We start from the raw sequence: 25,047 nt of genomic DNA on the forward strand, positions 1-25,047 counted from the left end.
AAAAAGTGAACAATATTTATGTAATTACAGTTTTTTACAATCGTTTTCACACTTGTCTCAATACCATGTCCACTTTTTCAAAACACTTAACACATTCACCATATCATTAGACTATGTGAACTACACTGTGGATATTTTTGCATTGCTTTCATACTAAAGGCATTCAATCACCACTTCTTCCAAAATTCATGAATACCTCTCTCAGTCAATGTTCACTACGAGCAAAAGTTTGTCCAAATACAGCAAATTTTGCAGACATTTAGATACTCTGTTCAAAACAGTTAACTTTCAGTTCAAAACCCAATAAAATTCTGATCATTGTGGAAGGAAATATGCTGCATTTTGGCAGAAAAATGAAACTATATGCTTGAAATACGTAAGACAGATCATTCTGATTTGAGCAGAAAGTTTATTCAGTTTATTCAATTTTTTTGTTTGCAGCCTTGTTACCATCTGTGCAAAAGTGATCATACTTGCATTGAAATGTGCATGTATATAGGGTAAATATAGATGTAGTTGTTACTGAAGAGATTTTTCCGCTATTACTGCTGTATATGTACTGCTGAAACACCTGGCTGTCATTTCAGTGAACAACCTGCCCAGGTGTTTGTTGTTTGTGCCCCGTTACCACATACACAAAAGGGGCCATCTTTGGATTGGCATTTGAATTCTTTAGCCTTGGTGGGGAAAATGGATGCAGCCAGAGGCAGAGGAAGAAGACGTTGCGGAAGAGCAAGAACAGTTGTGTCTGATGAAATCAGAGCCACAGTCATTGGTAAATCATGGTCTGTCCCTGAGGGAAGCAGGTTGAGGGTTCAACCAAACTTGCCTAGATCCACAGTGGCTTCAATAGTGAGGATTTTCAGGCAAACCAACAGGTACTATACAGTATTTGCAGCATTCTGACTGAAGGAGTTCAATTGATATGTATATTACAGCAGTACTGTGATTTGAAAAGTCTCCAGAAAAAGCAGATGTATCAGTGCACATTTGTCTGTGACACACTACAGGACCCAGCGGTTACCTCACACAGTCACACAGGGGGAAGGGGAAAAATGTTTATGCCTCAACAGGAGGATACAATAGTCGGGATGGTCATTGTCAACAACAGCATCAGGCTAAAAGAAATATGCAACAACATAATCGCAGACAACAACATATTTCCAAACACTGACAGTGTAAGCACTACAACCATTTCAAGAGTGCTACAGAAACATCAGATCAGGATGAAACGGTTGTACACTGTTCCCTTTGACAGGAACTCTGAGGGTGTCAAGGTACTCAGATACCAATATATGTGAAGGTGTAGGACCACCACCCACATGAAAAGTCACTTCCAGATGCAATGCCGTGGGTGTATGGACATAACAGTGGAACACATCCAGGGCTGGAAAAGCCACACAAAGAGATGTTTTCCTCGGTGTATAGAAAGAGATAACATTTGGAGTGATGTTGATGAAAATCTATGGCCAAATGCAGAGGACAGGATGGATGGGCCAGGCCAACAGTAGACTTCTGATACTGATAGGCAGACAATATATGTGCGAATTACTGTATATAGTGAAAATATTGCTTTTTGGTATGTATTTGTTATTGATTGTAATGTATTTTGAGTAATTGATTGTATTGTATTTTTCTTTTCTGAATTACAGTATATTGCACTGTGAGAACAAATATCAAAATACTGTAAACCCTCTCAAGAATACTGTTGCTTTTGTGATTTGTTTCTTTATCATATATTGTTTTACATTACACAGTAAAAATTGTTATTCTGGGTTTCCAATATAGTAAAACATTCATTAATTTACAGTTTACTGTAAATTTACCACACTCAGTCATGACATCTATTGTGAGAGGCAAACCAACAGATCAGAAGTTTCTTTAGCTGCTTGGCTTGAAATATTTGTGGATGCAAAAATAGAGGAAAGGGAAACACATAATATATGTATTTAGCAATGCTCCAAGTTGTTTGTGTTTTGTAGTTCATTGAACATTGAGTGAAAAAGTAGTCTTATGGGAGAAAGCATGTGCTATAGTTATGGCAGCATGAGTCACTTTTGGGTGAAATATTAAGTGTTTTGGTGGTTGAAGTGCCTTTTGCACCAAAGGTTAACTGATTTGCTCAGGTGTGTGTTTCAAAAGCACACTGTGTGAAGAGTTTTGAAAAAGTGGACATGGTATTGAGACAAGTGTGAAAACGATTGTAAAAAACTGTAATACATTAGTTAGTAGTTAGGAAATACAGAAACTAATGGAAAGTTAATTTCATGCTTAATTAATGTAAGTGTAAGTCATGAATTCATGTTAACAGCTACATTAGTTAATGCTAATTCATAAACCTTATTGAAAAGTGTTCCCAAATCTTTTCATCAAAGCTACCAGTTTGTTTACATTCTCCACATTGTAACTGACAGTGGCAGGAGGGTTTCAGATGAGAGCAGATTACAACGAGCATTTTTATCTGATTTTCTAGTCAGAAGAAAGGTATTAACACATGCACACACACAAACATAATTTGCAATTCCACATGCCAAGTAATTATACTGTATTATGTTATATGACACAATACAGAAACAACAGAAACATAAATAATGCTAATATGACATTTATGAACTATTGTTATGAACATATATTAAATATTAAATGGCGCAGCCTGTAGCCAAGTGGCTAAGGTGCATGACTGAGAACTGGAAGGTTGGTGGTTCAAGCCAAAATAAGATCAGTGCCACTGTTGGGCCCTTGAGCAAGGCCCCCATTGCTCCAGGGAAAATTGTCCCCTGCTTTATCTAATCAACTGTAAGTTGCTTTGGATAAAAGCGTCAGCTAAATAACTAATTATACATTTATTTATTTATTTATTTATTTATTTATTTATACATTATTACATTTATTATCATTTTTCCAATATAATGTTTTTATCTCTGTCTTTATTCTTCTTGAGGTCACGTACTTCCCAACCTCCAATCAGTCTCTCTCCCTCTCTAACTCTATCTCTCTCTCCCCCTCGCCCTCTCTCTAACTGTATATCTCTCTCCCCCTCTCTCACTCCCCCTCTCTCTCTCCCCCCTCACTCTACCTATCTCTCTCCCCTCTCCCTCTCTCTCTCCCTCTATCTCTTTCTCTCCCTTCTCACTCTACCTCTCTCTCTACCTCTCACTCTCCACCTCTTACTCTATAACTCTCTTCCCCACCAGTTGATACTTGAGCCTCGTATGAAAGCACATGTTTGAGAACACTGTATTCACACTGAGAACTTACAAGATCTCACCTTTTGTGATTGACAGGTGTTTCTTGTAACCCAGATGTGTCCTGTTAGACTGATTTGTAAGTAAATAAAGAAATCGGAATGCCTACTCTTGGTTTTAGCCTTGGGTTTTGCCTTTCTGTCTTTGTCTTAGAAAAGAAAAGGAATCTCTTGCCCTCTTCAAGCTGCACCTCTCCCTGTCCCTCCCTACCTCCCTGTAAACCTTAATTGTTGTCTTTCTGTGATATTTACTTGTGTATTAGAATGTTTAGTTTGGCTAGGTAAGCAGTGTTTGGCTAGGTTTGTTCATACATTTGCGTTTTGCGGTATCACGATAAAAAAAATCTGATGATCAAATAGGCCCTGGTCCTTATCTTTATTGTGCAGGTAGCAGTTGAAATTTCCAGTTGTACTTCTTTGGTCTTTCAGGGCACTTTTCCCAGGTTATGGGTATGCACTTTGCACTTTGTTGTACTTCGCTCTGATAAGAGTGTCTGCCAAATGCCATTAATGTAATGTAATGTGGCTTAAGAGGGAAAATAATCCAAAAATACATTAAAAGCCCCTATGTAAGAAAAATGAACCATTTCTAACAATGTAATGCAAAGAAAAGATGAACCAACAAAGACCAGAAAGCTGTCTTTGGACGTTCCAATACTTTTGGTGGGGACTGTATAACTTCCCTATTGACATTGCTTGCACAAAAGAAGGCTACACCCCAGATACTACCACCCCACCCCTCCTGGGTCCAGTCTCCTGTCCCACCCCTCATCCTGCCCTTTGGTATGTGTGTCAAAAGGGCCTCACCTCAAAAGGAGAGTAAGGGAAGTTATGATGTAACTTATATTCAAATGTGCAAATAGCAGCCATGTCAAAGCCAGGGCCCTCCCTCCCCAGCTGTCTGTAGTGTTAACACTGCTGATGAACTGCTGTGGTTCCCCGTTGTGTCCTGTTCCTCCAAAGACATCTTATCAGGAAGGGAAGTTCTTTATGATCATAGTAGATTTGTAAAAAGAAAAATGTTTCTCTTATTTTGGAATATTTAGTACAACTTAGAATGAAGTGCGTCTGTGTCTCCACCTCTCCTGCTATCAGTGGCCACCAGGGGCGGCCCATGGCATAGGCAACACAGGCATTATCAGTGCCCACCAGGGGCGGCCCATGGCATAGGCAACACAGGCATTATCAGTGGCCACCAGGGGCGGCCCATGGCATAGGCAACACAGGCATTATCAGTGGCCACCAGGGGCGGCCCATGGCATAGGCAACACAGGCATTATTTTGCAAGCCTCTCCTGGCTATAACAGAGTAGTGTCACTTTTCTTTTCTGGTTGAGCGGAATATGCTACGAGCATAATTTTATTAACCATGGTCACAGTAACAACATTATCAACAAAAACAGCCTTGTAATTCCAATAATTATTACAATAATAAACATAATTGCCCCCTGAATTGTCAGTCACAAGTTGACCACATGGTGGAATGAACACTGCCAGCTATAGTGATATTACACACTATCCACCAACACTGTGAGCGTCTTCTGCGAAGAGGAGCAGAGCAATGAACCATATAAAGGTAAGAATCACCACAATTGTACGCATCATAAATGTTTAGTTCTTTTCGATGAGCTTTTCTTCAAAAAAGCGGCTAGCCAGCTAAATATAGCCTATGTTCTTTCAGTTAGCTAGCTAACAACTAGCTATCTTGTGCATGGTTCATGTAGCCTATAGAGCCTATAATAACTTTTGCTGCATGAATTGTATGATTTAACCTAGTTAGCTAGCTGTCAGTACAGTAGCCTTTGATTTCTGGCTGTAGCCAGTGTCGTTCATTTATTGTTATTTTTGTCAGCATGTGTGTGCATGATTAAGACACACCTGAGGTCTACCATGGCCCATCTCAGTGGACTCTCAGTGATCAGCATGATGTGTCACAGAAAATCTCATTTGACGCTGTCATCGATGACTTTGCCACAACAAAGTCAAGGCATGTTACAATTTGATACCATTGTACTTATTTCCATTTTGTTGTATTCTTGTAACAGTTCTCAAAAGTTTTGTGAAGTATTTATTATAATTTTAAATGAATGAATATGAAGCACTTGTGTACATGTGTACATCTACTTAATCACGATTATCTAATCAGCTAATTGTGTGGCAGCAGTGCAATGCATAAAAGCATGCAGATACGGGTCAGGAGCTTCAGTTAATTTTCACATCAACCATCAGAATGGGGAAGAAATACGATCTCAGTGATTTTGACCGTGACATGATTGTTGGTACCAGACAGGCTGGTTTGAGTATTTCTGTAATCTCCTGGGATTTTCACACACAACAGTTTCTCGAACAGAAAGCTGAGGCTGCAGTGGGCACAGGCGCACCAAAATTGGACAGTTGAAGACTGGAAAAACGTGGCCTGGTCTGATGAATCTTTATTTCTGCTGAGGCATACAGGCATACAGCATGAATCCATGGACCCAACCTGCCTTGTGTCAACAGTCCAGGCTGGCGGCGGTGGTGTAACGGTGTCCGGAATGCTTTCTTGGGCCCATTGATACCAATGGATCATTGCTTGAATGGCACAGCCTATTTGAGTATTGTTGCTGAGCATGGGCATCCCTTACCGGCCACAATGTACCTACCTTCTACTGGCTAATTCCAGCATGATAATGCACCATGTCACAAAGCAAAATTCATGTCAAACTGGTTTAATGAACTTGACAATGAGTTCAATGTTCTTCAATGAGGCGGCACGGATGGCACAGCAGGTAGCACTGCCGCCTCACAGCAAGGAGGTCCTGAGTTTGAATCCCCGTCGGCCGGGGCCTCTCTGTGTGGAGTTTGCATGTTCTCCCTGTGTTTGCGTGGGTTCCCTCCGGGTACTCCGGTTTCCTCCCACAGTCCAAAGACATGCAGGTTAGGCTGATTGGAGAGTCTAAACTGCCCGTTGGTATGAGTGTGTGAGTGAATGGTGTGTGTGCCCTGTGATGGACTGGCGACCTGTCCAGGGTGTATTCCTGCCTTTCGCTCAATGTATGCTGGGATAGGCTCCAGCCCCCCTGCGACCCTGTTCAGGATAAGCGGATTCAGATAATGGATGGATGGACCCTGTTCAGGATAAGCGGGTTCAGATAATGGATGGATGTTCTTCAGTGCCCTTCACAGTCACTTGATCTGAACCCAATAGAACACCTCTGGGATGTAGTAGAACGGGAGATTTGTGGCATGAATGTGCAGCTGACAAATCTGCAGAAATTTGCATGATGCAATCATGTCAACATGGAATAAAATCTCAAAGGGATGTTTTCAACACCTTGTGGAATCCAAGCCACAAAGAATTGAGGCTGTTTTGAGAGCAAAGCAATCTAAAATTTTGCTCAGCAACCTCCACTGGCTGCCCGTTATGGCTCAAAATATTAAACTTTGGCTCTCACTTACCAGGCATTTTCAAGTGCAGACTGAAGACTCTTCAGGCTGTGATATGTGACAAGCATGCATACCTTTACAGGCACGTCTTGTCTCTGACCACTAATCTATAGGGCACATCTCATATCATTACAGGCACATCTTGTCTCTGAACACTAATCTACAGGGCACCTCCCTTGTGACAAGCATGCATGTACGCATGACCCTACAAAAAACATCTCATACCTTTCCATCTGAGAGATTGCTCACATACCTGGCACACCATACCTGCCACACCATACCTGCCACACCATACCTGGCACACCATTCGGGCCTGCCCCCTCAGACCCTGCAGCACTGCCAAATTACCCACCAATCTCCCACCAATCAGCATGAAGCATCACAGGAATAATTAGAGTCACTTTCAACAGCTTCCCAGTTTCTGGCTAAATCCTTGAGTGACAGTCGCTCCATAGTCAGTAGAGAGTAGTAGACATAGTAAACTGCTTAGAGGTCACTGACAAGTACACACCTGCCTCCTGAAGAGTGTTTCTGGTCTGTCGGATGTTCGTGGATGTTTCTTCATTATGGTGAGAATTCTTCAGTCGTCAACATCAGAGGTCTTCCTTAGCCTACCAGAAACTTTAGTGAGCTCTCCGGGGCTCTCTTTCTTCTTATTGATGTTAGTAGTTGATTGTGTTAAGCCTCAGGTCTTATGTACTTTGCATGCACTGCATGCTTGTATGTATTTATGTTTTCACTCCAGCTTTTTGTTTTCCAGACATTTATAATGTCTTTCTTGATTGCCTAGGCATATCTGTCGTGTTCACACGTATCACCAAAATGCCAAGATGGATGGCATTCATACAATGCTCTTTATCCAAAGCGCTTTACAATTAACGTCATTGTTATTTCATGGTGGAAATTCCCGCTACCAGCCGAAGATGGAATTTGTGATAATGTTTTGTCGTGCCTCGCTAGTTTTTAATCTGGTCCAAAAAGTTTACTAGTTTAAAAAGAGCACTGAAGAGCCTCAAAGCTGCACCAATTATGACCCATCTGAATTACATAGTATATCATACATTACATCATATATTGTTATCATAAGACAATTAGGACCAAGAATAAAAAATAATAATAGTTTGACCATGTTTAAGGCCATTGAAGTCATGGACTGTGTTTTGCAGAGCAAATTACGAGTTGTAGAGCAATCCCTGCCATAGTACACCAACATAATACAATTTTACAGGCTTGTTTCAATCTGTGAAGAAGAATTACATGAAGTGACTGGATAAGTAACACATGCATCAGAGCTGGTGAGAATGTGATTTTGGACAAAGCGAGAATGTGTATTATCATCATGATGTACCTGAGATATATTACAATAAATAATACTCTGGGCTGCGTTTCTCGAAGCCTTCTTAATGCTACGTCGTTCGTAAGTTGTACCTTAAGCTCTACCTTAATGTTTCAGCGTGTTTCCCGAAACGTTCTTAGCTAAGTATACCTTCTGTACATCGTACTTTCCTAAGGTTGGTCTGGACCACTCTTAACTATAGTTTAGCGATGTTGTCACCTCACTCCGCTAGTGGCCACCACTGTTAGTTAGGACCGCAAGCCTCTGAAATCAGCTGTTCGATTTAGTTACATCTCAATCTGTTAAGAAATATGTATACTAATAATTCTACGGTTGTAGTCGGCCAATAATATTCCTAAAATACCACATTAATACCACATTAACTGTTTTTATGCAAATAATAAAATGATACATTACGAAGAATGCATGTTGCACTTTATTGAACATGTTGCCTAATTGCCTTTTAAATGACATTCATAAAGTGGAAAAAAAATGGAAAATAATGTTTCTTTATTCAACGCCACGTCTAACAATATCTCCATTTCGTTTGCTGTGAAGCTGTGGGACCGCTTATTTCTTTTCCTTTTTCTCCCACCATATCTTATGTTGTTTTCGTGCTGGTGCGTTTTGGTGATCATGTGGTTGGTCATGTCTCGGTGATTCTGACTTTTTACCGCACATTTGGCAGGAAAAGACTGTGTCTTTGTAGAAACAGATCGACTGACAAAAAGCTCAGCCAATAGCGTGCAAATCAGATTGGTGCGTTGAACAGGTGCGCTTTTCATGCACATTTGGAAGGCAATAAAACGGACTGACTAGCAGACTGACAGCGGGGTGGCACTGGGGTGGCCAATACGATTTTAGGCGTGACACCGGCCACCCCTTTAGAACCGCCCCTGTCTGTGTGCGTGTTCAATTTTATCAAAAATACTTTATTTTCCTTGTAAGGAACTTTTGTGTGACGGGCCGGAAACATTCAACATTCAACAACACGGACACAGTTTAACAAGGATACATTACATTAAGCTAAATTATAGAGTATAATAATAATAATAATAATAATAATAATAATAATAATGTAAAAAGTCTCAGTCCTCATGTGGGCACACAATATGTAGGGGAAGCAGTGTATAACTGCCATTAGTAAAAAGTACTATTATCTGAAATATCTAACCACAATTTTCCTATTTTAATTCATAATAAAAAATAACCAATATTAATGATTAAACATATAGAGAACCTGAAGGTTGGAAGTTCTTTGGAAGACTGATTTGACTTGGCTCTCATACCATGCAACACCAAAACAGACACTGGTTTGATCAATTAATTTCATTAATTCATTCATTCATTCATTATCCTAACCCGCTTATCCTGAACAGGGTCACAGGGGGGCTGGAGCCTATCCCAGCATACATTGGGCGAAAGGCAGGAATACACCCTGGGCAGGTCGCCAGTCCATCGCAGGGCACACACACCATTCACTCACACACTCATACCTGTGGGAGGAAACCGGAGTACCCGGAGGAAACCCACACAGACACGGGGAGAACATGCAAACTCCACACAGAGAGGCCGCGGCCGACGGGGATTCGAACCCAGGACCTCCTTGCTGTGAGGTGGCAGTGCTACCCACTGCACCATCCGTGCCGCCTTTGAATAATAATTAATTTAATAAAATAATGTATTGAATAAAACTACCCACACAAAGTGGAGAGGGACTAATCTAATCACAGAGAACCATGCTGACTAAGAGAAAGTAGGGATGTGTGTGCGTCTGTGTGTGGACACTGTGCTAGTCGTTAGGAGTGAAACATGTGTGTGATTAACTCCACAGGTTACATACTTGATAACGGCAAACAGATTCACATAAATAAGCTACACAGCTGAAGGCATAATCAAATCATACCGGTGAACTCCAAACAGAAACACATACATTTACAGCAGGCTAAACTAAACAGTAGCTAATGGCTGGGCGGCCTTTTATTAATCAAGCCTCTGCACCCCAACATGTCTGGACTGCTGTGCAACTCAGAAATATGTAACTAAATTAGTTTAATTAAATGCAACAGTTAGCCCAATTAGTTTGACATTTATAGCATAAATTCAATATTTTGGGTTTCACAAAGTGAGTTTGAGATTGAATAAGACCATCCATCAAATTTCTGTCCCAATTATCAGGATTTACTGATTATTTAACATAATCACCATGAACATCCACAAGAGAAGCCCTGTTTTGTGAGATGCACGCATAATTATCCAAAGAAAACATACATTCAATTCTCACACATTTTTCTGAACAACCATGGTAATTGATTTGTCAATAATAAAATGTACTGTTTCTTTTGCATTATGTTGTAATACCTAGTTGGTATTGTATGTATTTCTTAATTTGAGAAGGCAGCAATACCAAGTTTCTATAATGTCATAAATAAGACGGGTGCGTGGGGGTTGGACCCAAAATGCACGACTCAGAAACAATAGTAAAATAAAGTCCCGTCAAGGCTTTATTTGGGACGAATCCCAGGAGCGTAGTCAAAACAAGCAAAGTCCATACACGTAGATCCAGCCAATAAAACAATAAATAATCAGAAAGCACGGTGCCGAGGGAAGAGGCAAACTCGTAGTCGGTAGACGTGCAAGGAGGTCCGGTAGCAGGAGAGCTGTCAGCGGGGCAGAAGTACAGGCGGACGGCAGGCAGAGTCGTAGTCGAGGGCAATGCGGAAGTCGAAACCATAAAACAAACAGCGAGGCAAAGGTACAAAGACGGTAGGCGAGGACGTGGTCAAAAACAAGCGATGGTCAACGAAACAGAAATCAATAAGCAGTGGTCGATAAAACAGGCTTGGATCTTAACGTGTAATCAATGGTTATAATGCTCAAGAGTTGCTTTGACGGACAAGAGGCAGACAATTTCGCAATGAACCGAAGTGCGACTGGGCTATAAATGCAGGTGTAGACAGGTGTAGACAATTAGTTAGAGAGCAGCAAGGAAATGGAAAACAGGTTCGATGGATGACAAGTTTAACAAGGTAATTAGTAATCATTAGTAATAAACCTATCCTGCCCTAGCATTAGTAAATTAGTAAATGACATGCACGAGAAACGTGAGGGGGGAGGGGGAGGAGGACCAGTCTGCGTAACAATAAACATAAACCAAACATAACACTAAACGAACTAAGACGATAACCACTCAACATAACAAGGTAAAATAATCGTAATGAAACATACCTAAACATGACAAGAAAATTAATCGTAACAAGAAACAAACTAAACAACATGACGAACCTAGACTAACATAATAGATAAGACAATACGTGACTAAGACAAATGATAAAACATAAAACAGGGCAAGACAAACCTGAAACGTGACAATAAAGAAAGAAAAACTAAATAAATTCCTAATTTCTGTTACGTTTGGGTTTCGTTAAATGTTTTTGGACCCCAAAGCAGAGACAGGGACAACGAACGAGAGGATACAAACTAAAATTTATTCAAGAAAACAATAAGAAAAAGCACTGGCGTGTAGGGGAGGCAGCGGGCAGACCGGACTGTCGGCACCACGAGCTGCGATAGCCACAATGAGGAAACCAGCGTCAGTCCAGAGGGTTCAGACAGGAGGCGAGGCACATGGGCTAACTGTGCACGGGAGAAAACGGAGAGACACGGGTAAGTAGAAACGCACTTGGTGAGGGAAAACATGTACTGGTATCTTCGGAAAAAAGAAAACACGAGAGACAAAACACCGAGAGGAAACAAGCAGCCGTAATACTGAATACTGTCGGAAATAATTCGGCACTGGAGTAGAGTGCAGCCAGGCTTTTATGGAGCGGGGTAATTGGATGATTGCTGCCTGGTGTGCCTCCTAGATGTACCAACAGTCCAGCCACGCCCACTGCAACACACCTACACTGCCAGGGGGGAAACAGAAAAAGGAACCAGAAAACACATGCAACCAACACCAAAACCCAAACCATAACAATTTCATGAGATAACTCTGAGCTCTAAAATAATACATAGCTATTAGGACACTGGATATCAGAAAGTCAAATACTTTCATTAGACCACTTTAGATGAATGTAGGACTGCTACAAATGCAACATACTACTGCATGTCTAATTGTGTAATTATTTTTATTTGCACTGTTACGCAGAATGTGTAAGTATTTGAAAGGATTTTGGCTGATTATTATCACAGCATGGTTAACCCTATACACCAGGGGTCTCCAATCTTATCCTAAAAGGGCCGGCGTGGGTGCAGGTTTTTGTTTTAACCCAGCAGTAACACACCTGATTATACTAATGAACTAATCGTGGTCTTTAATCAAGACCTAGATGAGTAGAATCAGCTGTCTTAGTCCTGTGCTAAAACAACAACCTGCACACACACCGGCCCTTTCTGGATAAGATTGGAGACCCCTGCTATACACTCTGCCCCCTTGTGGTTGAGACATCACCATCTCAAATTATTGTTGCATTCATATTTATGTGCCGCTGCCCTCTCATCCTCCTTCTCCTTCTCGCACACTCCCCGGCCTTCCGGCCGTGGCGGTAGTACTGGTCTTTTAATTTCCCCCTTCGGCCTCTCCCTGCAACACTCTCCTCCAACCCACAAGGCGGGCAATGTCCTAGACCTTGTCTTTGTGAGGAACTGCTCATGCTCCGATTTCACGGTTACCCCTCTGCACACATCTGATCACAACTTCATCTCATTCTCCCTCCCTCTTCCTCCCCATCCTCCTCCCCCTCCTCCCACCTACACTTCCTCAGCCCGCCGTAACCTCCGCTCCCTCTCACCCTCTTCCTTCGCCAGCACCATCATCGCCTCACTCCCCCCTCTTGAATCCTTCTTCAAACTCCCCACTAACTCTGCCACCCTCCTTTCATCTCTCTCCTCCGCCTTTGACTCTCTCTGTCCGCCTGTCTCAAAGCCGCCTCGCACATCCCCTCCCAGTCCTTGGATATCTGACACCCTCCGTACCTCCAGGGCCAGCCTCCGCGCAGCGGAGAGGAAGTGGGGGAACTCCACAGACGCTTCAGACCTCACGACTTACCAGTCTCTCCTGGCGGCATTCTCTTCTGCTGTCACTGCCACCAAAGCAAAATACTTTCAAACACAAATTCAGAACTCCGGTTCTAACCCCCGGAAACTTTTCTCTATTTTCTCCTCTCTCCTCAACGCACCGCCTCCTCCTCCTCAGTCCTCCTTTGCTGCTGATGACTTTCCTTTTCCACTTTCTCCCCCCTTCCCTACTCTGATGTTTCTCAACTCCTGCTCTGCCACCGCCCTACAACCTGTGCCCTTGACCCTATCCCCTCTTCTCTTCTCCAAACTATCACACCTGACATTCTCCCATTTGTTACCTCCCTTGTCAACTCCTCCCTGTCTTCCGGCTGTTTTCCGGCATCCTCCAAGAGGGCCCACATCACTCCGCTGCTAAAAAAGCCTACTCTGGATCCCTCCATCATCCAGAACTACCGCCCGGTATCTCTTCTTCCTTTCCCTTCTAAAACTATAGAACAAGCCGCTTCTACTCAACTTTCTTCTTTCTTTTCTAACAACAACCTGCTAGACCCCCATCAGTCTGGCTTCAGATCGGGCCACTCGACAGAGACTGCGCTCCTCTCCGTCAGTGAGTCACTCCATGCCGCACGAGCAGCCTCCCTCTCCTCTGTCCTCATTCTTCTAGATCTCTCTGCTGCCTTCGACACTGTGGATCACTCCATCCTCCTGTCTGCCCTGTCAGCAACGGGCATCTGTGGCACAGCCCTGGACTGGATTGAGTCCTACCTCTCTGGTCGCTCCTTCCAGGTTGCCTGGGCTGGTTCGGTATCGACACCTCGGCCCCTCGCCACAGGAGTTCCCCAGGGCTCAGTCCTAGGCCCTCTTCTTTTTTCTCTTTACACTTGCTCCCTTGGCCCTGTGATCACTGCACATGGGCTATCCTGCCACTGCTACGCGGACGATACCCAACTCTTCGTCTCGTTCCCGCCGTCTGATACGCAGGTTTCAGCCCGTATCTCTGCTTGCCTGAGGGACATCCAGAGCTGGATGGACAACCACCATCTAAAGCTCAACCCAGGCAAGACTGAAATGATATTCATCCCTGCTAAAACCTCTCCCCATCTGGATCTCTCCATTTCCCTCGGGGATACCACACTCACGCCGTCACCCAGTGCAAGGAACCTCGGCGTGGTGATGGACACGCGAGAACATTGTGGCGGTGACCCGGTCATGCAGGTTCTTCCTATACAACATACGGAGAATCCGCCCCTTTCTCACCCCCTACTCGACCCAGCTCCTGGTCCAAGCGATGGTTCTGTCCCGCCTGGACTACTGCAATTCCCTCTTGGCTGGCCTCCCAGCGTCTGCCATCAGACCCCTCCAACTCATCCAGAATGCAGCAGCTCGTCTGGTCTTCAACCTTCCCAAATACTCACACGTCACCCCCCTGCTTACTTCCCTCCACTGGCTGCCTGTCATGGCTCGCATCAAATTCAAAACATTGGTGCTAGCCTTCCAAGCAGTTAAAGGGTCTTCCCCAGCTTATCTACAAAAAATCATCAGACCCTACACCCCTGCCAGACCTCTTCGTTCAGCCTCCACAGGCCACTTGGCACCTCCCCCTCTCCGAACCTCCACATCACGCTCACGACTACTGTCTGTTCTGGCTCCATGGTGGTGGAACAAACTCCCCGTTGAGGTCAGAACTGTAGAATCTCTCCCCACCTTCAAGCGCAAGCTGAAGACACACCTCTTCAAGCAGCACCTCTCCCCATCCCTCCCTACCTCCCTGTGAACCTTAATTGTTGTCTCTGTGACTTGCTTTGTGTATTGGTATTTTTAGTTGGCTAGGTAAGCAGTGTTTGGATAGGTAACTTTGGTTACTTTTGCTCTGTTTGTTTCTTTGTTCTCAAAAAAAAAAAAAAAAAAAAAAAAAAAAGGCCCTCGTCCTTATCTTTGTTGTACAGGTAGCAGTTGAAATTGTACTTCCCTCTAGGGTCTTTCAGCGAACTTATCCCTGGTTATGGGTATGCACTTTGTTGTACGTCGCTCTGGATAAGAGCGTCTGCCAAATGCCAATAATGTAATGTAATGTATGTTGAACGTATTAAAAACTGTGACTTAATAAAACCGCAAAATAGCGATTCAAGATTTTTAGAAAGACTCTCAGCGAGTGAGAACAGTAATTTCTTATCAGCCTCTACTCTGGGCAAAAAAAAAAGCCACGCTCACCTTGCCACAGACTCAGACAATAAAAGGCATGTTCGACCAATCCTCAAACCATTTCTCTATGTTCAAAAATTATGTTCCAATATAAGAGCAAAAATATACAATTGAGAAATTACATGAATGAACATATTAGCATTTATTCCATGTCCTGCCTACATATTTCTTTTGCAAATTATTTCATACAGACATATTTATGGAATGTAATTTTCCAGGACTATGACGAAGAAAATATCATCTTTAGCTACTTATTGTTGGGTAAATGCATTACTCGGTGATGGACAGTGTAGGAATATTGCTGTGTGCACATAGCAGAATCAATATATAGACGTGCATGATTACAGGATTTTGAATTGCTATAGATAAATCTGTAATTGTACTGGCTAAAGGGGCTCTGGTTAACCTAATTTTGAAGTAAAGTCTCATTTTAAATATGATGCAGATTGGTTAGAAAGCGAGTAAAGAGTAAGAGTTTGAGTGGAGAGCTTTTTGGACACTTTGGGCATGCTTTACAAAAACACTTATATGTGTGAATAAAACAAATGGCAAGGTTAATTCTTTTGACATTTTGTATCAAATAATCTGTTTTAATGGGAAAAAAAGCTTTTCTGATCATTCATGTGTCAGGAGAAAATTAATTCCCATCAATCACACAATCAATAAAATGTATATATTTTATTTATTTTCACAGAGTGCTCAACCAGTACAGCTCCCTGGAAGATGCAGAAACAGCTTGTTGATCAAGACACTACTTTTATTTGTACTTTTTATTGGGGTTTCATATGTCTATTTTTCTAGAACTTACTACATGGCAACCATAATGGTAATAGCAGTTTAATTTCTTATTGTGAGCTGAGTTTGTAAAAGCTACCTTGCCATACAGAAGAACAGATGCAAAGTACATCACTGTGTAAACAAAGTAAACATTTCTAGTTCACTTTAGATAAGTGAGGAGTTTTAAATGTTAATGAACTTGTTTAAATGTACTTGTTGTGTACGCAGTGCCAAACATTAAACAAGGGTGTTGCCATTTCAAACAGAATCTAATTTCCCTGGCACTGTGGAGCTGATGTTTTATGAGACAGGGATATTATGGCTCTAGGTTTGAAAGCTCACTGGGATGGTTCAGTGCATTTGAAATGTGATGTGCGCTTCTGTATGTGTGTGAGGATGTGTCCATGCATGTGATGTGTGTGTATGTGCAGAGTATAGAGGAACAGAGAGACACCAAATTCAATGAAATTCCCTCTGCCCTTAGGTACTATTGGGTAATCTGTACCCCAACAGCTTGCAGGTGAAATGGGTGAGTTGCACATATTTTGAGTCTTCTCTGTCTGTTCAGAGCAGACCTCACTCTGAATATAACGTCATTGCATCATATTGGGACCTCTATCAATGAATCAGACAACCAATAATAAGGAAATGGGGGTGGTGAGGAGGGGTTTGGGTCAGATTATTAAATCTATGATGACTGATCAAACGTCTGATGAACCTCAATTTCAGCAACCTTTGAGTTTTTCATTATTCTCAAACAGGAGTCTGTGGATGACATAATGCGTTCAATATTGGGCGATCTCCCAAAAGCTGGTAACTTCAGCTCTATCGAAAGCGCTTCCAGTGGCCAACACAGTGTGGTCAACCTGGAGCAGCCCAGAGCCCAGTACTGTGTGGGGGACACCTTGAGCGTGCTGGTGAACGTGAAGGACTACAGGGGGAACCCAAAAGCGCATGGAGGCGACTTCATCCTGGCCCGGATCCACTCTCCCGAACTCCAGGCTTCTGCATCAGGACAAGTCACTGACCTGCTTAATGGCTCCTACCGTGTGAGTTTCCACATGTTCTGGCCTGGAGACGTACTGGTGTCTGTGATTCTCATGCACTCCTCTGAGGCAGTTGGGATCCTCAGGAGAATCAGTGTGCACAACTATGATAAGATCATATACACCGGAGCCTTCTATAGAGGGGAAAAATAGGAGGAATCTCGGTGTGGCGTCCGGCTCAAATCGGACAAGCCCCTCTGTGAGTACAGGAAGAAGGAAGATGCGGAGTACTACGCCTGCATCCCACCCAAAACCCTTCCCTGCAGCACCCTGAGGACCATGCGGTCAGGAAATGGCCCAATTCCTAACATGACCAAGGATGAGTATCATCTCCTGAGCCAGTAAGTCTGTGGACAATGCAAACTGTTAAAGGGGTGGTTCTAAAACTTGGTTCTGGGGACCCCTGTGTACACTGGTTTTCATTTCAACCACAGCCACAGTTCCACAATTGTAACAAATGGTAAATTTTTCTTAAATGGAGGCGTTTCTTGTATTTTGGGGTTAGTCTCTTTAGCACATTATGTTAGAAACTGCTATGGGGCATTACATTGCACCACAACACCCCTTGGATGTTGTTTCTTATTCTTTGTTTTGGGAGATGGCGAGATCAAGAACTGGGTTGTGAGGTGTCATGATGACAAACGCGTTTTTGGCACAAAATTGTCAGGAGCGGGGGACAGAGGAACCAATAGCAGACACAAGGGTAACATGCAAAAGGCAGGCTTCATTTGACAAGGGGCAGGCAGAGCGTAATCGTGTTCAAAATTAAAGATAAAGATCAAACCAGCAATCTAAAAAACACAGAGTCAAAAAACCAGGCAGAATTAAAAACCAGAAAAATCCCAAACTGAGAAACAAGACAGAATGCTACAAGCACAAAGGAACGGGGCAGGAGGCTATAACTCGGGGAAAGGAATACAAGGGCTCGGAACTCAAAAAACTGGGAGAGATGAACTAGCAAAGAGCAACTGAGAAGGACAGGTATAAATACACAGGGGAATGAGACAACCTAGGTGGGGCATGGGAGTGAGGGCGGTCTAAGAAATAAACATCAGGTGAGACACATGAAAGGGCAATAATACAATAACGAGGGATGCACGAAGACAAACATGAAATAGAAACGGCTCCAGACTAGGGAGTGGACAATTGCACAGAGTTAATCAACGAAGTGATAGGGGAGAGCAGGTGCGATCACTTCATTGAATCAAGGCCAGCAATTTAGGGATAGAACAGGGAGGCGGACTTATCGAGCAGTATAGAAGTAGAGAGTTAGTCTGTGAGTTATGTGATTAAACTATAAATACTCTAAACTAGTGAATGTTAGTTAGGGCGGCAGTAGTGCGTAGGGCGTAGTGGTTAAGGTCCATGACTGGGATGACTGAGCGCTGCAAGGTCGGTGGTTCGATCCCCGGTGTAGCCACAATAAGATCCTGTAAAACCCCACGCTAACCCAACGACAGAATTTAGCGAGGGCTGAAAGTATCTGTGTGCTTGTCCTTCTGGTGTTGCTGAAAAAATATTAATAGGGTTAAAAATGAGTGGTCCCCAATGCGGAGAGTCTAGATCAGCCAATAAATAAACCACGATACAAAGACAGTAGTACCACTCTGTCTTCCGCTCTTTACTGGTTCGGGCTGACCAAGAATCTCCACAATAGGGCCAATACATTCACCTTCGTTTATTTGACTCCATTTGAATAATCATTTAGATTAGTTGGTGGATGGACCAGCCATTATTTAAAATAATAAATTACAAGAATAACAAAATTAAACAGACAGAACTCAGGAACATTACAAAATTGTGATTTTTAGAGGTCTATGTTGGAGGAGAAGCAGTGCAGTTTGTAAGCACTGTGACAGTGGTACAATATGTAATAATTAAGTCAGCATATTAGCTAATAAATAATGGCTTACCTGATATTTCTTTATTAATTTAACAGGCAGAGCGACCTTTATCCAACAAGATACTTGTTGATCCTTGATTCGGCCTGTCTTTTGAAACCAGTAATAAATGCGACTGGTTCCTGATTTGTAATGTTAGTGTGCTCAAAACCCTTGAAGGCTTAATGTGAGCTAACTAATGGCATGGTATAATAAAACAAAGAGTACTTTGTGTCTGTATCACTCTCCTAGACACCCTTGTGAACATTTGTTGCAAATATTAAAATACAAATAAATGACTTCACTTAGAACCATACTTTCCGCAAATGTTTTGAGAGCACTTGTCCCTGGTTATCATTTGCACTTTATTATACGTCACCCTGGACAGGAGCATCTGCAAAGTGACTGTAACTTTGGCCCAGGTTCTGAACACTCAGATGTTTCTTTGTGCGTTCTGCTCTTTTTCCATAGCATCTCTTACTGAAGTGCAGCTGCCAAAAAAAGTGACAATTTACATTTATAATTTATATTGATATAATTTATAACACTGTCTTTGATTATCAAAATCTCTGCTCTGGAACTTTCCTGTCTTGTTGGTTGAATTGAAATTAAACTCTCCAGCTGTCCTCATTTTTTTAATATTCATGAGAATGTGTACTGATGTGTACTGATCTAAACCTCAAAATCTTTCCCACCTTTCATTTGAAGGAAAAACACTGGAATTGCAATGAGAAACAGTTTTGCTTCTGTGAAAGTCGTCAATTGCCCCGGTATGTCCCCTTATGTCTGAAGCAGTCGGTCTCGTCTTCTCCTGCTATTCTCACTGTTCCTTTTCTGATTCCCCTGGATCAATGTTACCACACTGTGGATGTTTGCCAACTGCCCTGCTTCATTTTAACAGAGCTGCCCGTGAACCCCTGTGGATGTTTGCCAACTTACCTGCTTCATTTTAACAGAGCTGCCCGTGAACCCAGACTAGTGAAAATATTCTCACAAATGTTACCGGAAAGTTTTGTCCATAATGTTGCCACTGCATGGCAGCAATCACAGATTGTCAGGAGTGTGGAAAGATTTCTTCATTCAGTCAGAGGCAGTAATGAGTTAATAATGGTGTGACTTTAGGACACTGAAAACTATTTCACTCTTGGGATCTGAGAGAGGCCAGCTCAAAATCTAGGAAAAGTTTTTTTTTGTCAGGTTTGAAAAGAGATAATGGTGTCATTCTTTGAGCCACAACTTTATCCACCTTCCTAACACTGTGAATCTCTTCCTTTGCTCTTTCTTTCTCCATCTTTTTCATTCCCTCAGCGGGAGCCCACAGACCAACTGAAAAGTGCATGGTGGGATTTGGAATGAAGTCCCCTTTACCGACTGGCTACTTCTTTAAAAACAGATGGTCTTCCTCCTCCTGCCAGACCGGCAGCTTATTCAGTGCAGACGCCATTAGCAGATGCCTGAAGGACAAGAAGCTGAAACTCATGGGAGACTCCACTGTGCGTCAGTGGCAAGAGACACTCATGAATACGCTAAAAGGTAATGGCAGTGTACAATGTCACATAAACACAATAATTTGGGTGGACACTTGTAGGCCAGCGATAAAATGCCTGCATAAAATATTTGTTTCTGTGTTATAAATTTCTTGAAAGTAACATAAAATTATTAACATAGTGACTGCTTTTGTGTTATATATACTATTTGTGCTTCAAAGAGAGACCAAAGCTGTCCCTAAAATGGACTCCACAATAATTAGAGCTGAAGATCGATACAAATGCATGTTCTAAGTTGGTCCATTAAAATGGCAGGTTCAGCTGTATCAAAGGCAGCACTGAGATCTAATAAAACTAAAATGGAGGAATTTCCAGCATCAGCATTTTGTAGAAGGCTACTTTAAGTAAGGAAATCTCATTCCTTTCCATTGAGCAGAAGCCAGACAGGATTTGTTTTCATTTCTACTCATTAACGGCTTGTAATTGTTTGGAGCTGACATTTTCTAAAAAAAATTTTTGGATAAAGGGCAACTTAGAAATTGGTCTGAAAGTATTTAAATGGATACATGTTTCTGAATGATGTCATAGCTTCTTTCTTGACCACATTTTCTGTATTGTGACAGATCTTCAAATTGTCAAGAATGACAGTGAGTGACACTATTTTTAAAAGGGACACCAGGGCTACCCAATTAACCATTCAGTGTTTTGCTGTTTCAGGTCTGAAATATGTGAAACCATATGATACTCATTACTTTGCCGTGGCTGTGGACCCCGAAAAGAACATCACTGTCCAGTGGAAAATGCATGGCCATCCTTCTGTCACTGGCTACCAGGTGGTTAAAGAACTGTGCGGGTACATTTCCGAAGAAGTCGACAGAGTAGCTGTTGGTGATGTGGTGGTCATTGGAGTGGGACAGCATTTCAGGCCCTTTCCCCTGGAGATCTTCATCCAGAGGCTGATCAACATGTGGAAGGCCATCCTGAGGCTCCAGGAACGTAGCCCCCAGACCCTCGTTGTCATCAAGCTGGAGAACACCAGGGAGTTTAGTTCAACGATGACCCACCTGAGTGACTGGTTTGGCTATGTGCAGAACCTGGCTCAGAGGAAGGTGTTCAGGGACCTGAAGGTGGTGCTGGTAGATGCCTGGGACATTACAACAGCAGCTAACACCTTCGCAATCCACCCTAACACCATTGTTGTTTCCAATGAGATATCTCTGGCTCTGTCACACCTCTGTCATGATGCATAGAGGTGCTTTCTGAAAGGAACTATATAGCTGGACTTTCAAAATCCAGTTCTGCACAGATTATGTTCAAAGCTCAGGGGCTTGTGAAACAGGACACTGTTCTGTTGCCATTTTTAGGTTTTTAATTGCGTCTCTTATAGCGATAGTTGGTGTTTTAATTCTTGGGTGGGACTTCAGTGGGTTTTTATTCATATTTCATATTCAGGGATTTTTCGAGCCCCTGAATTCAGCCAAATGTATTGATCTCCCACCAGTAGCCATTCCTACTGAGGTCAGGAGGAGTCCTCTCTGATTATTTCTCTAACTGCAGAGGCACCACTGATCACACTCCATTAACATTGTATGACTTCATTGTGTCAGGTGATGCAAATTTGTTTTCTTAAGTACACTATTATTATAGTTTTGTTCAGTTATGGGGTCTCAGGTGAAATCACAGAGGTTTTGATTGCTTACAGTTTTTTTCCGATAGCTTACACACTAAAATTGAATGCTTAGACAAAAGCATAAAAACCTTTATTTTAGTAACCATGCCTTCAACAAAGGCACCAAAAATACGAACACATTTTCTCATTTGCAATTTTTTGCAATTTTGCAACACGCTTCTTGCAAAACACTACACACTGTTTCTTACATTAGACACTTCATTCATGAATTCAATCTCTTGCAATCATTAGCCAAACTCACCTGAACTTGGGAACACCCACCCACACACACATACATGTTAACACTTATACATTACTTGAACAGCAATCAGTCTGAGCCTTAGCAGTAAGGAAGCAAGTAAGCAAGAGGAAAAGGAAGATGAAGAGATACATTTTTGGCATTTTAGAGATAGAGAGGAGAAGGAGGAGGACAAAGACAAGAACAGAGAAGGGGACCAGAATATAGATGGAGACATATTTTCAACACTTTGTTGGACCATGTCATAAATCATTACATTACATTACATTATTGGCATTTGGCGGACGCTCTTATCCAGAGCGACATACAGTTGATTAGACTAAGCAGGAGACAATCCTCCCCTGGAGCAATGCAGGGTTAAGGGCCTTGCTCAAGGGCCCAACGGCTGTGCGGATCTTATCGTGGCTACAACGGGATTAGAACCACCAACCTTGCGTGTCCCAGTCATTTACCTTCACCACTACACTACAGGCCGCCCTCATGATGAGGGAGGCCGGGCAGAGAGTCCAGCCCAACCTGAGTCACTACACAGTAGCATCCACAATACAGACATTTAGACTGGAGAACTGGTATGTCTTCAACTTTCTACACAAGACTGTACCTATTGAATTGTTGCACATCACAGTACAATACAATGTAGGCCTACAATATTAGGTCTTTGCTCCTCAGTGAACCAAAAAAATAGGTATAGTGCTGTGATGCACATGTAATGCAGTTACCTTGGTGTTACTTTTGATCCAGATCTTGTGTTTGATGCACATATTAAAAACATCTCTCGGGTTGCTTTTTATCACTTGAGGAATATCTCCAAAATTTGGAAGATACTGTCCCTAAATGATGCAGAAAAGCTAGTGCATGCTTTTGTTACACCTCAAGATTAGATTAGAACAATGCTCTTTTGTCTGGATGTGCAAATTCCTCTCCGAAAGGGCTCCAGCTAATTCAAAATGCAGTAGCTTGTTTTCTTACTAGAACAAGGAGATTTGAGCACATCAGCCCAGTGTTTGCTTCACTGCACTCGCTGCCTGTTAAATTCCGAATAGATTACAAAATACTACTTCTGACTTTTAAAGCCTTACATGGGCTTGCCCCTCTGTATGTAAACAATTTACTTCATCCTTATACTCCCTCCCGAATACTCCGTTCACAGGGTGCAGGCTTCCTTGTTATTCCTAGGATAACTAAAAGTTCCATAGGTGTCAGAGCCTTTTCCCATCATGCTCATTTCCTGTGGAACAAATCGCCTGCTCATGTTCAGGGTGCAGACACTATCGCCTTATTTAAAGCTAGGCTAAAAACGTATCTCTTTAGTCTGTCCTATAGTTGAGGGGCAGGAGTGGGTGGCTGGCATAAGCTAGTCTCTGGTGGACATGGCGGTCAGTGCTGTCAGTGGATCATTGTTGGTAGTGCTGTGTTAAGCATAACCAGTCATTGTCTGGTAGTGACCGTCTCAAGCCTACCCTCATGGCTGTATTGGCCACTGCCTCTGTTTCCCTGAGCTATGCTGCCATAGCCTTATTCTGCCGGGGTTCTCCTTATCGCACGCAGGTACCTCTCCCTCTTGCTGTGAGTTTTTCCTTGCCACTGTTGCCCTAGGCGTACTCTTTTGGCCCGGTTTCTCTGTCAAGCTGCTTTGCGACAAAGGCCCTTTGTAAAAAGCGCTATACAAATAACATTTATTTGAATTGTTATGACCTCCTGAGGGTTGAAGGCAATGTCTGTTCACCCATGAACAGGAACTGCGAGAGCAAATCATTGCAGATCACACAACATTCCATGATGTGAACCGTGTCAGTATACCGACACTCTGCCGCATATTGAGTCAACACCAAATTACACATGAAACAGCTTTACAGGGCTCCATTTGAGAGAAACTGTGTTAGAGTCAAAGAGCTTCACTATGTGCAAGTAAGTGTCAGTGCACTATACTCTAATACAGTAATGGCAGTAAAGAGCTTCACTATGTGCAAGTAAGTGTCAGTGCACTATACTCTAATACAGTAGTGGTAGTAGATTGTCTCCTTCTGCCACTGCATAGATACATGCAGACAGAGCAGTGTGTGACCGAGGCAGGTGCCATTTTGGGCGGTCATATTTTCCTCATTGCCTCGCCAGGGATGACATTGCTTGTGATGTGGCCAGATCCTAACAGAAGGCAGGATCTGTAAACCATCCACCCCATCCCTTACAATCCCTTACAATACTATGTCATTATTTTTGGTTTACAGTAACATATTGTAATGATTACTGTATTGTACTTCTACTTTTCTTTCTGTTTTTTTTTGTTGTTGTAAAAACCTGCAATGGCAAAAAATAAAAATAAATAAATAAGCTGTATGTGTTTTTCTCTGAAGCCTTTCTATTTTTGTACTCATTGAAATTTGAGACTGTACTGGGACAATCTTTCACAGAAGCCTGTATGAGAAAATGTAAAAGGTGTACAAAATACTAAAGACAGCAATGTTTTGTGTAAGGAACATTTACATTTGTTGCCGCTTTGAAAGGATAATTCAAATGATGCATGTGTGTATCATTTTGTTGCAAAAATGAAAAATGATTGTTAGGATTGATAGGATTGAAAAAGGATTGTTAGGTTTTGATTGAAAAGTTTAATTTTGCCAATGAGCCAAATTCCGCAACAAGAGTGTAAGCAATCAGAAGAAACCGTAAAGTATGAAATCTGGTCATTTAACTGAATGA

The 25,047-nt window shown here is 42.3% G+C and overlaps 2 protein-coding genes across 4 annotated transcripts in view; both read left to right on the plus strand.

Annotated features, from left to right (window-relative positions):
• The window catches only part of LOC133136342 (GATA zinc finger domain-containing protein 14-like), a 50,462-nt gene that overhangs the window by 10,818 nt on the left and 14,597 nt on the right, over nt 1-25,047 (plus strand). The gene's annotated exons all lie outside the window — the stretch shown is intronic.
• Nucleotides 7,014-24,684, plus strand: LOC133136366 (NXPE family member 2-like). 3 transcript variants are annotated; one of them, XM_061253817.1, is made up of 7 exons: nt 7,014-7,238; nt 15,924-16,055; nt 16,491-16,535; nt 16,768-17,393; nt 19,641-19,702; nt 20,241-20,465; nt 21,137-24,684. In XM_061253817.1, the coding sequence occupies exons 4-7, from the start codon at nt 17,332-17,334 to the stop codon at nt 21,667-21,669; spliced, it is 882 nt and encodes a 293-aa protein (XP_061109801.1). In that variant the 5' UTR covers nt 7,014-7,238; nt 15,924-16,055; nt 16,491-16,535; nt 16,768-17,331; the 3' UTR covers nt 21,670-24,684. The 3 variants fall into 3 exon arrangements, with proteins under 3 accessions (XP_061109801.1, XP_061109800.1, XP_061109803.1); XM_061253816.1 differs by having other exon boundaries at nt 15,924-16,535; XM_061253819.1 differs by lacking the exon at nt 15,924-16,055.

The sequence above is a fragment of the Conger conger genome, chromosome 9 (genome assembly GCF_963514075.1).
Source record: "Conger conger chromosome 9, fConCon1.1, whole genome shotgun sequence".
NCBI lineage: Eukaryota > Metazoa > Chordata > Actinopteri > Anguilliformes > Congridae > Conger > Conger conger.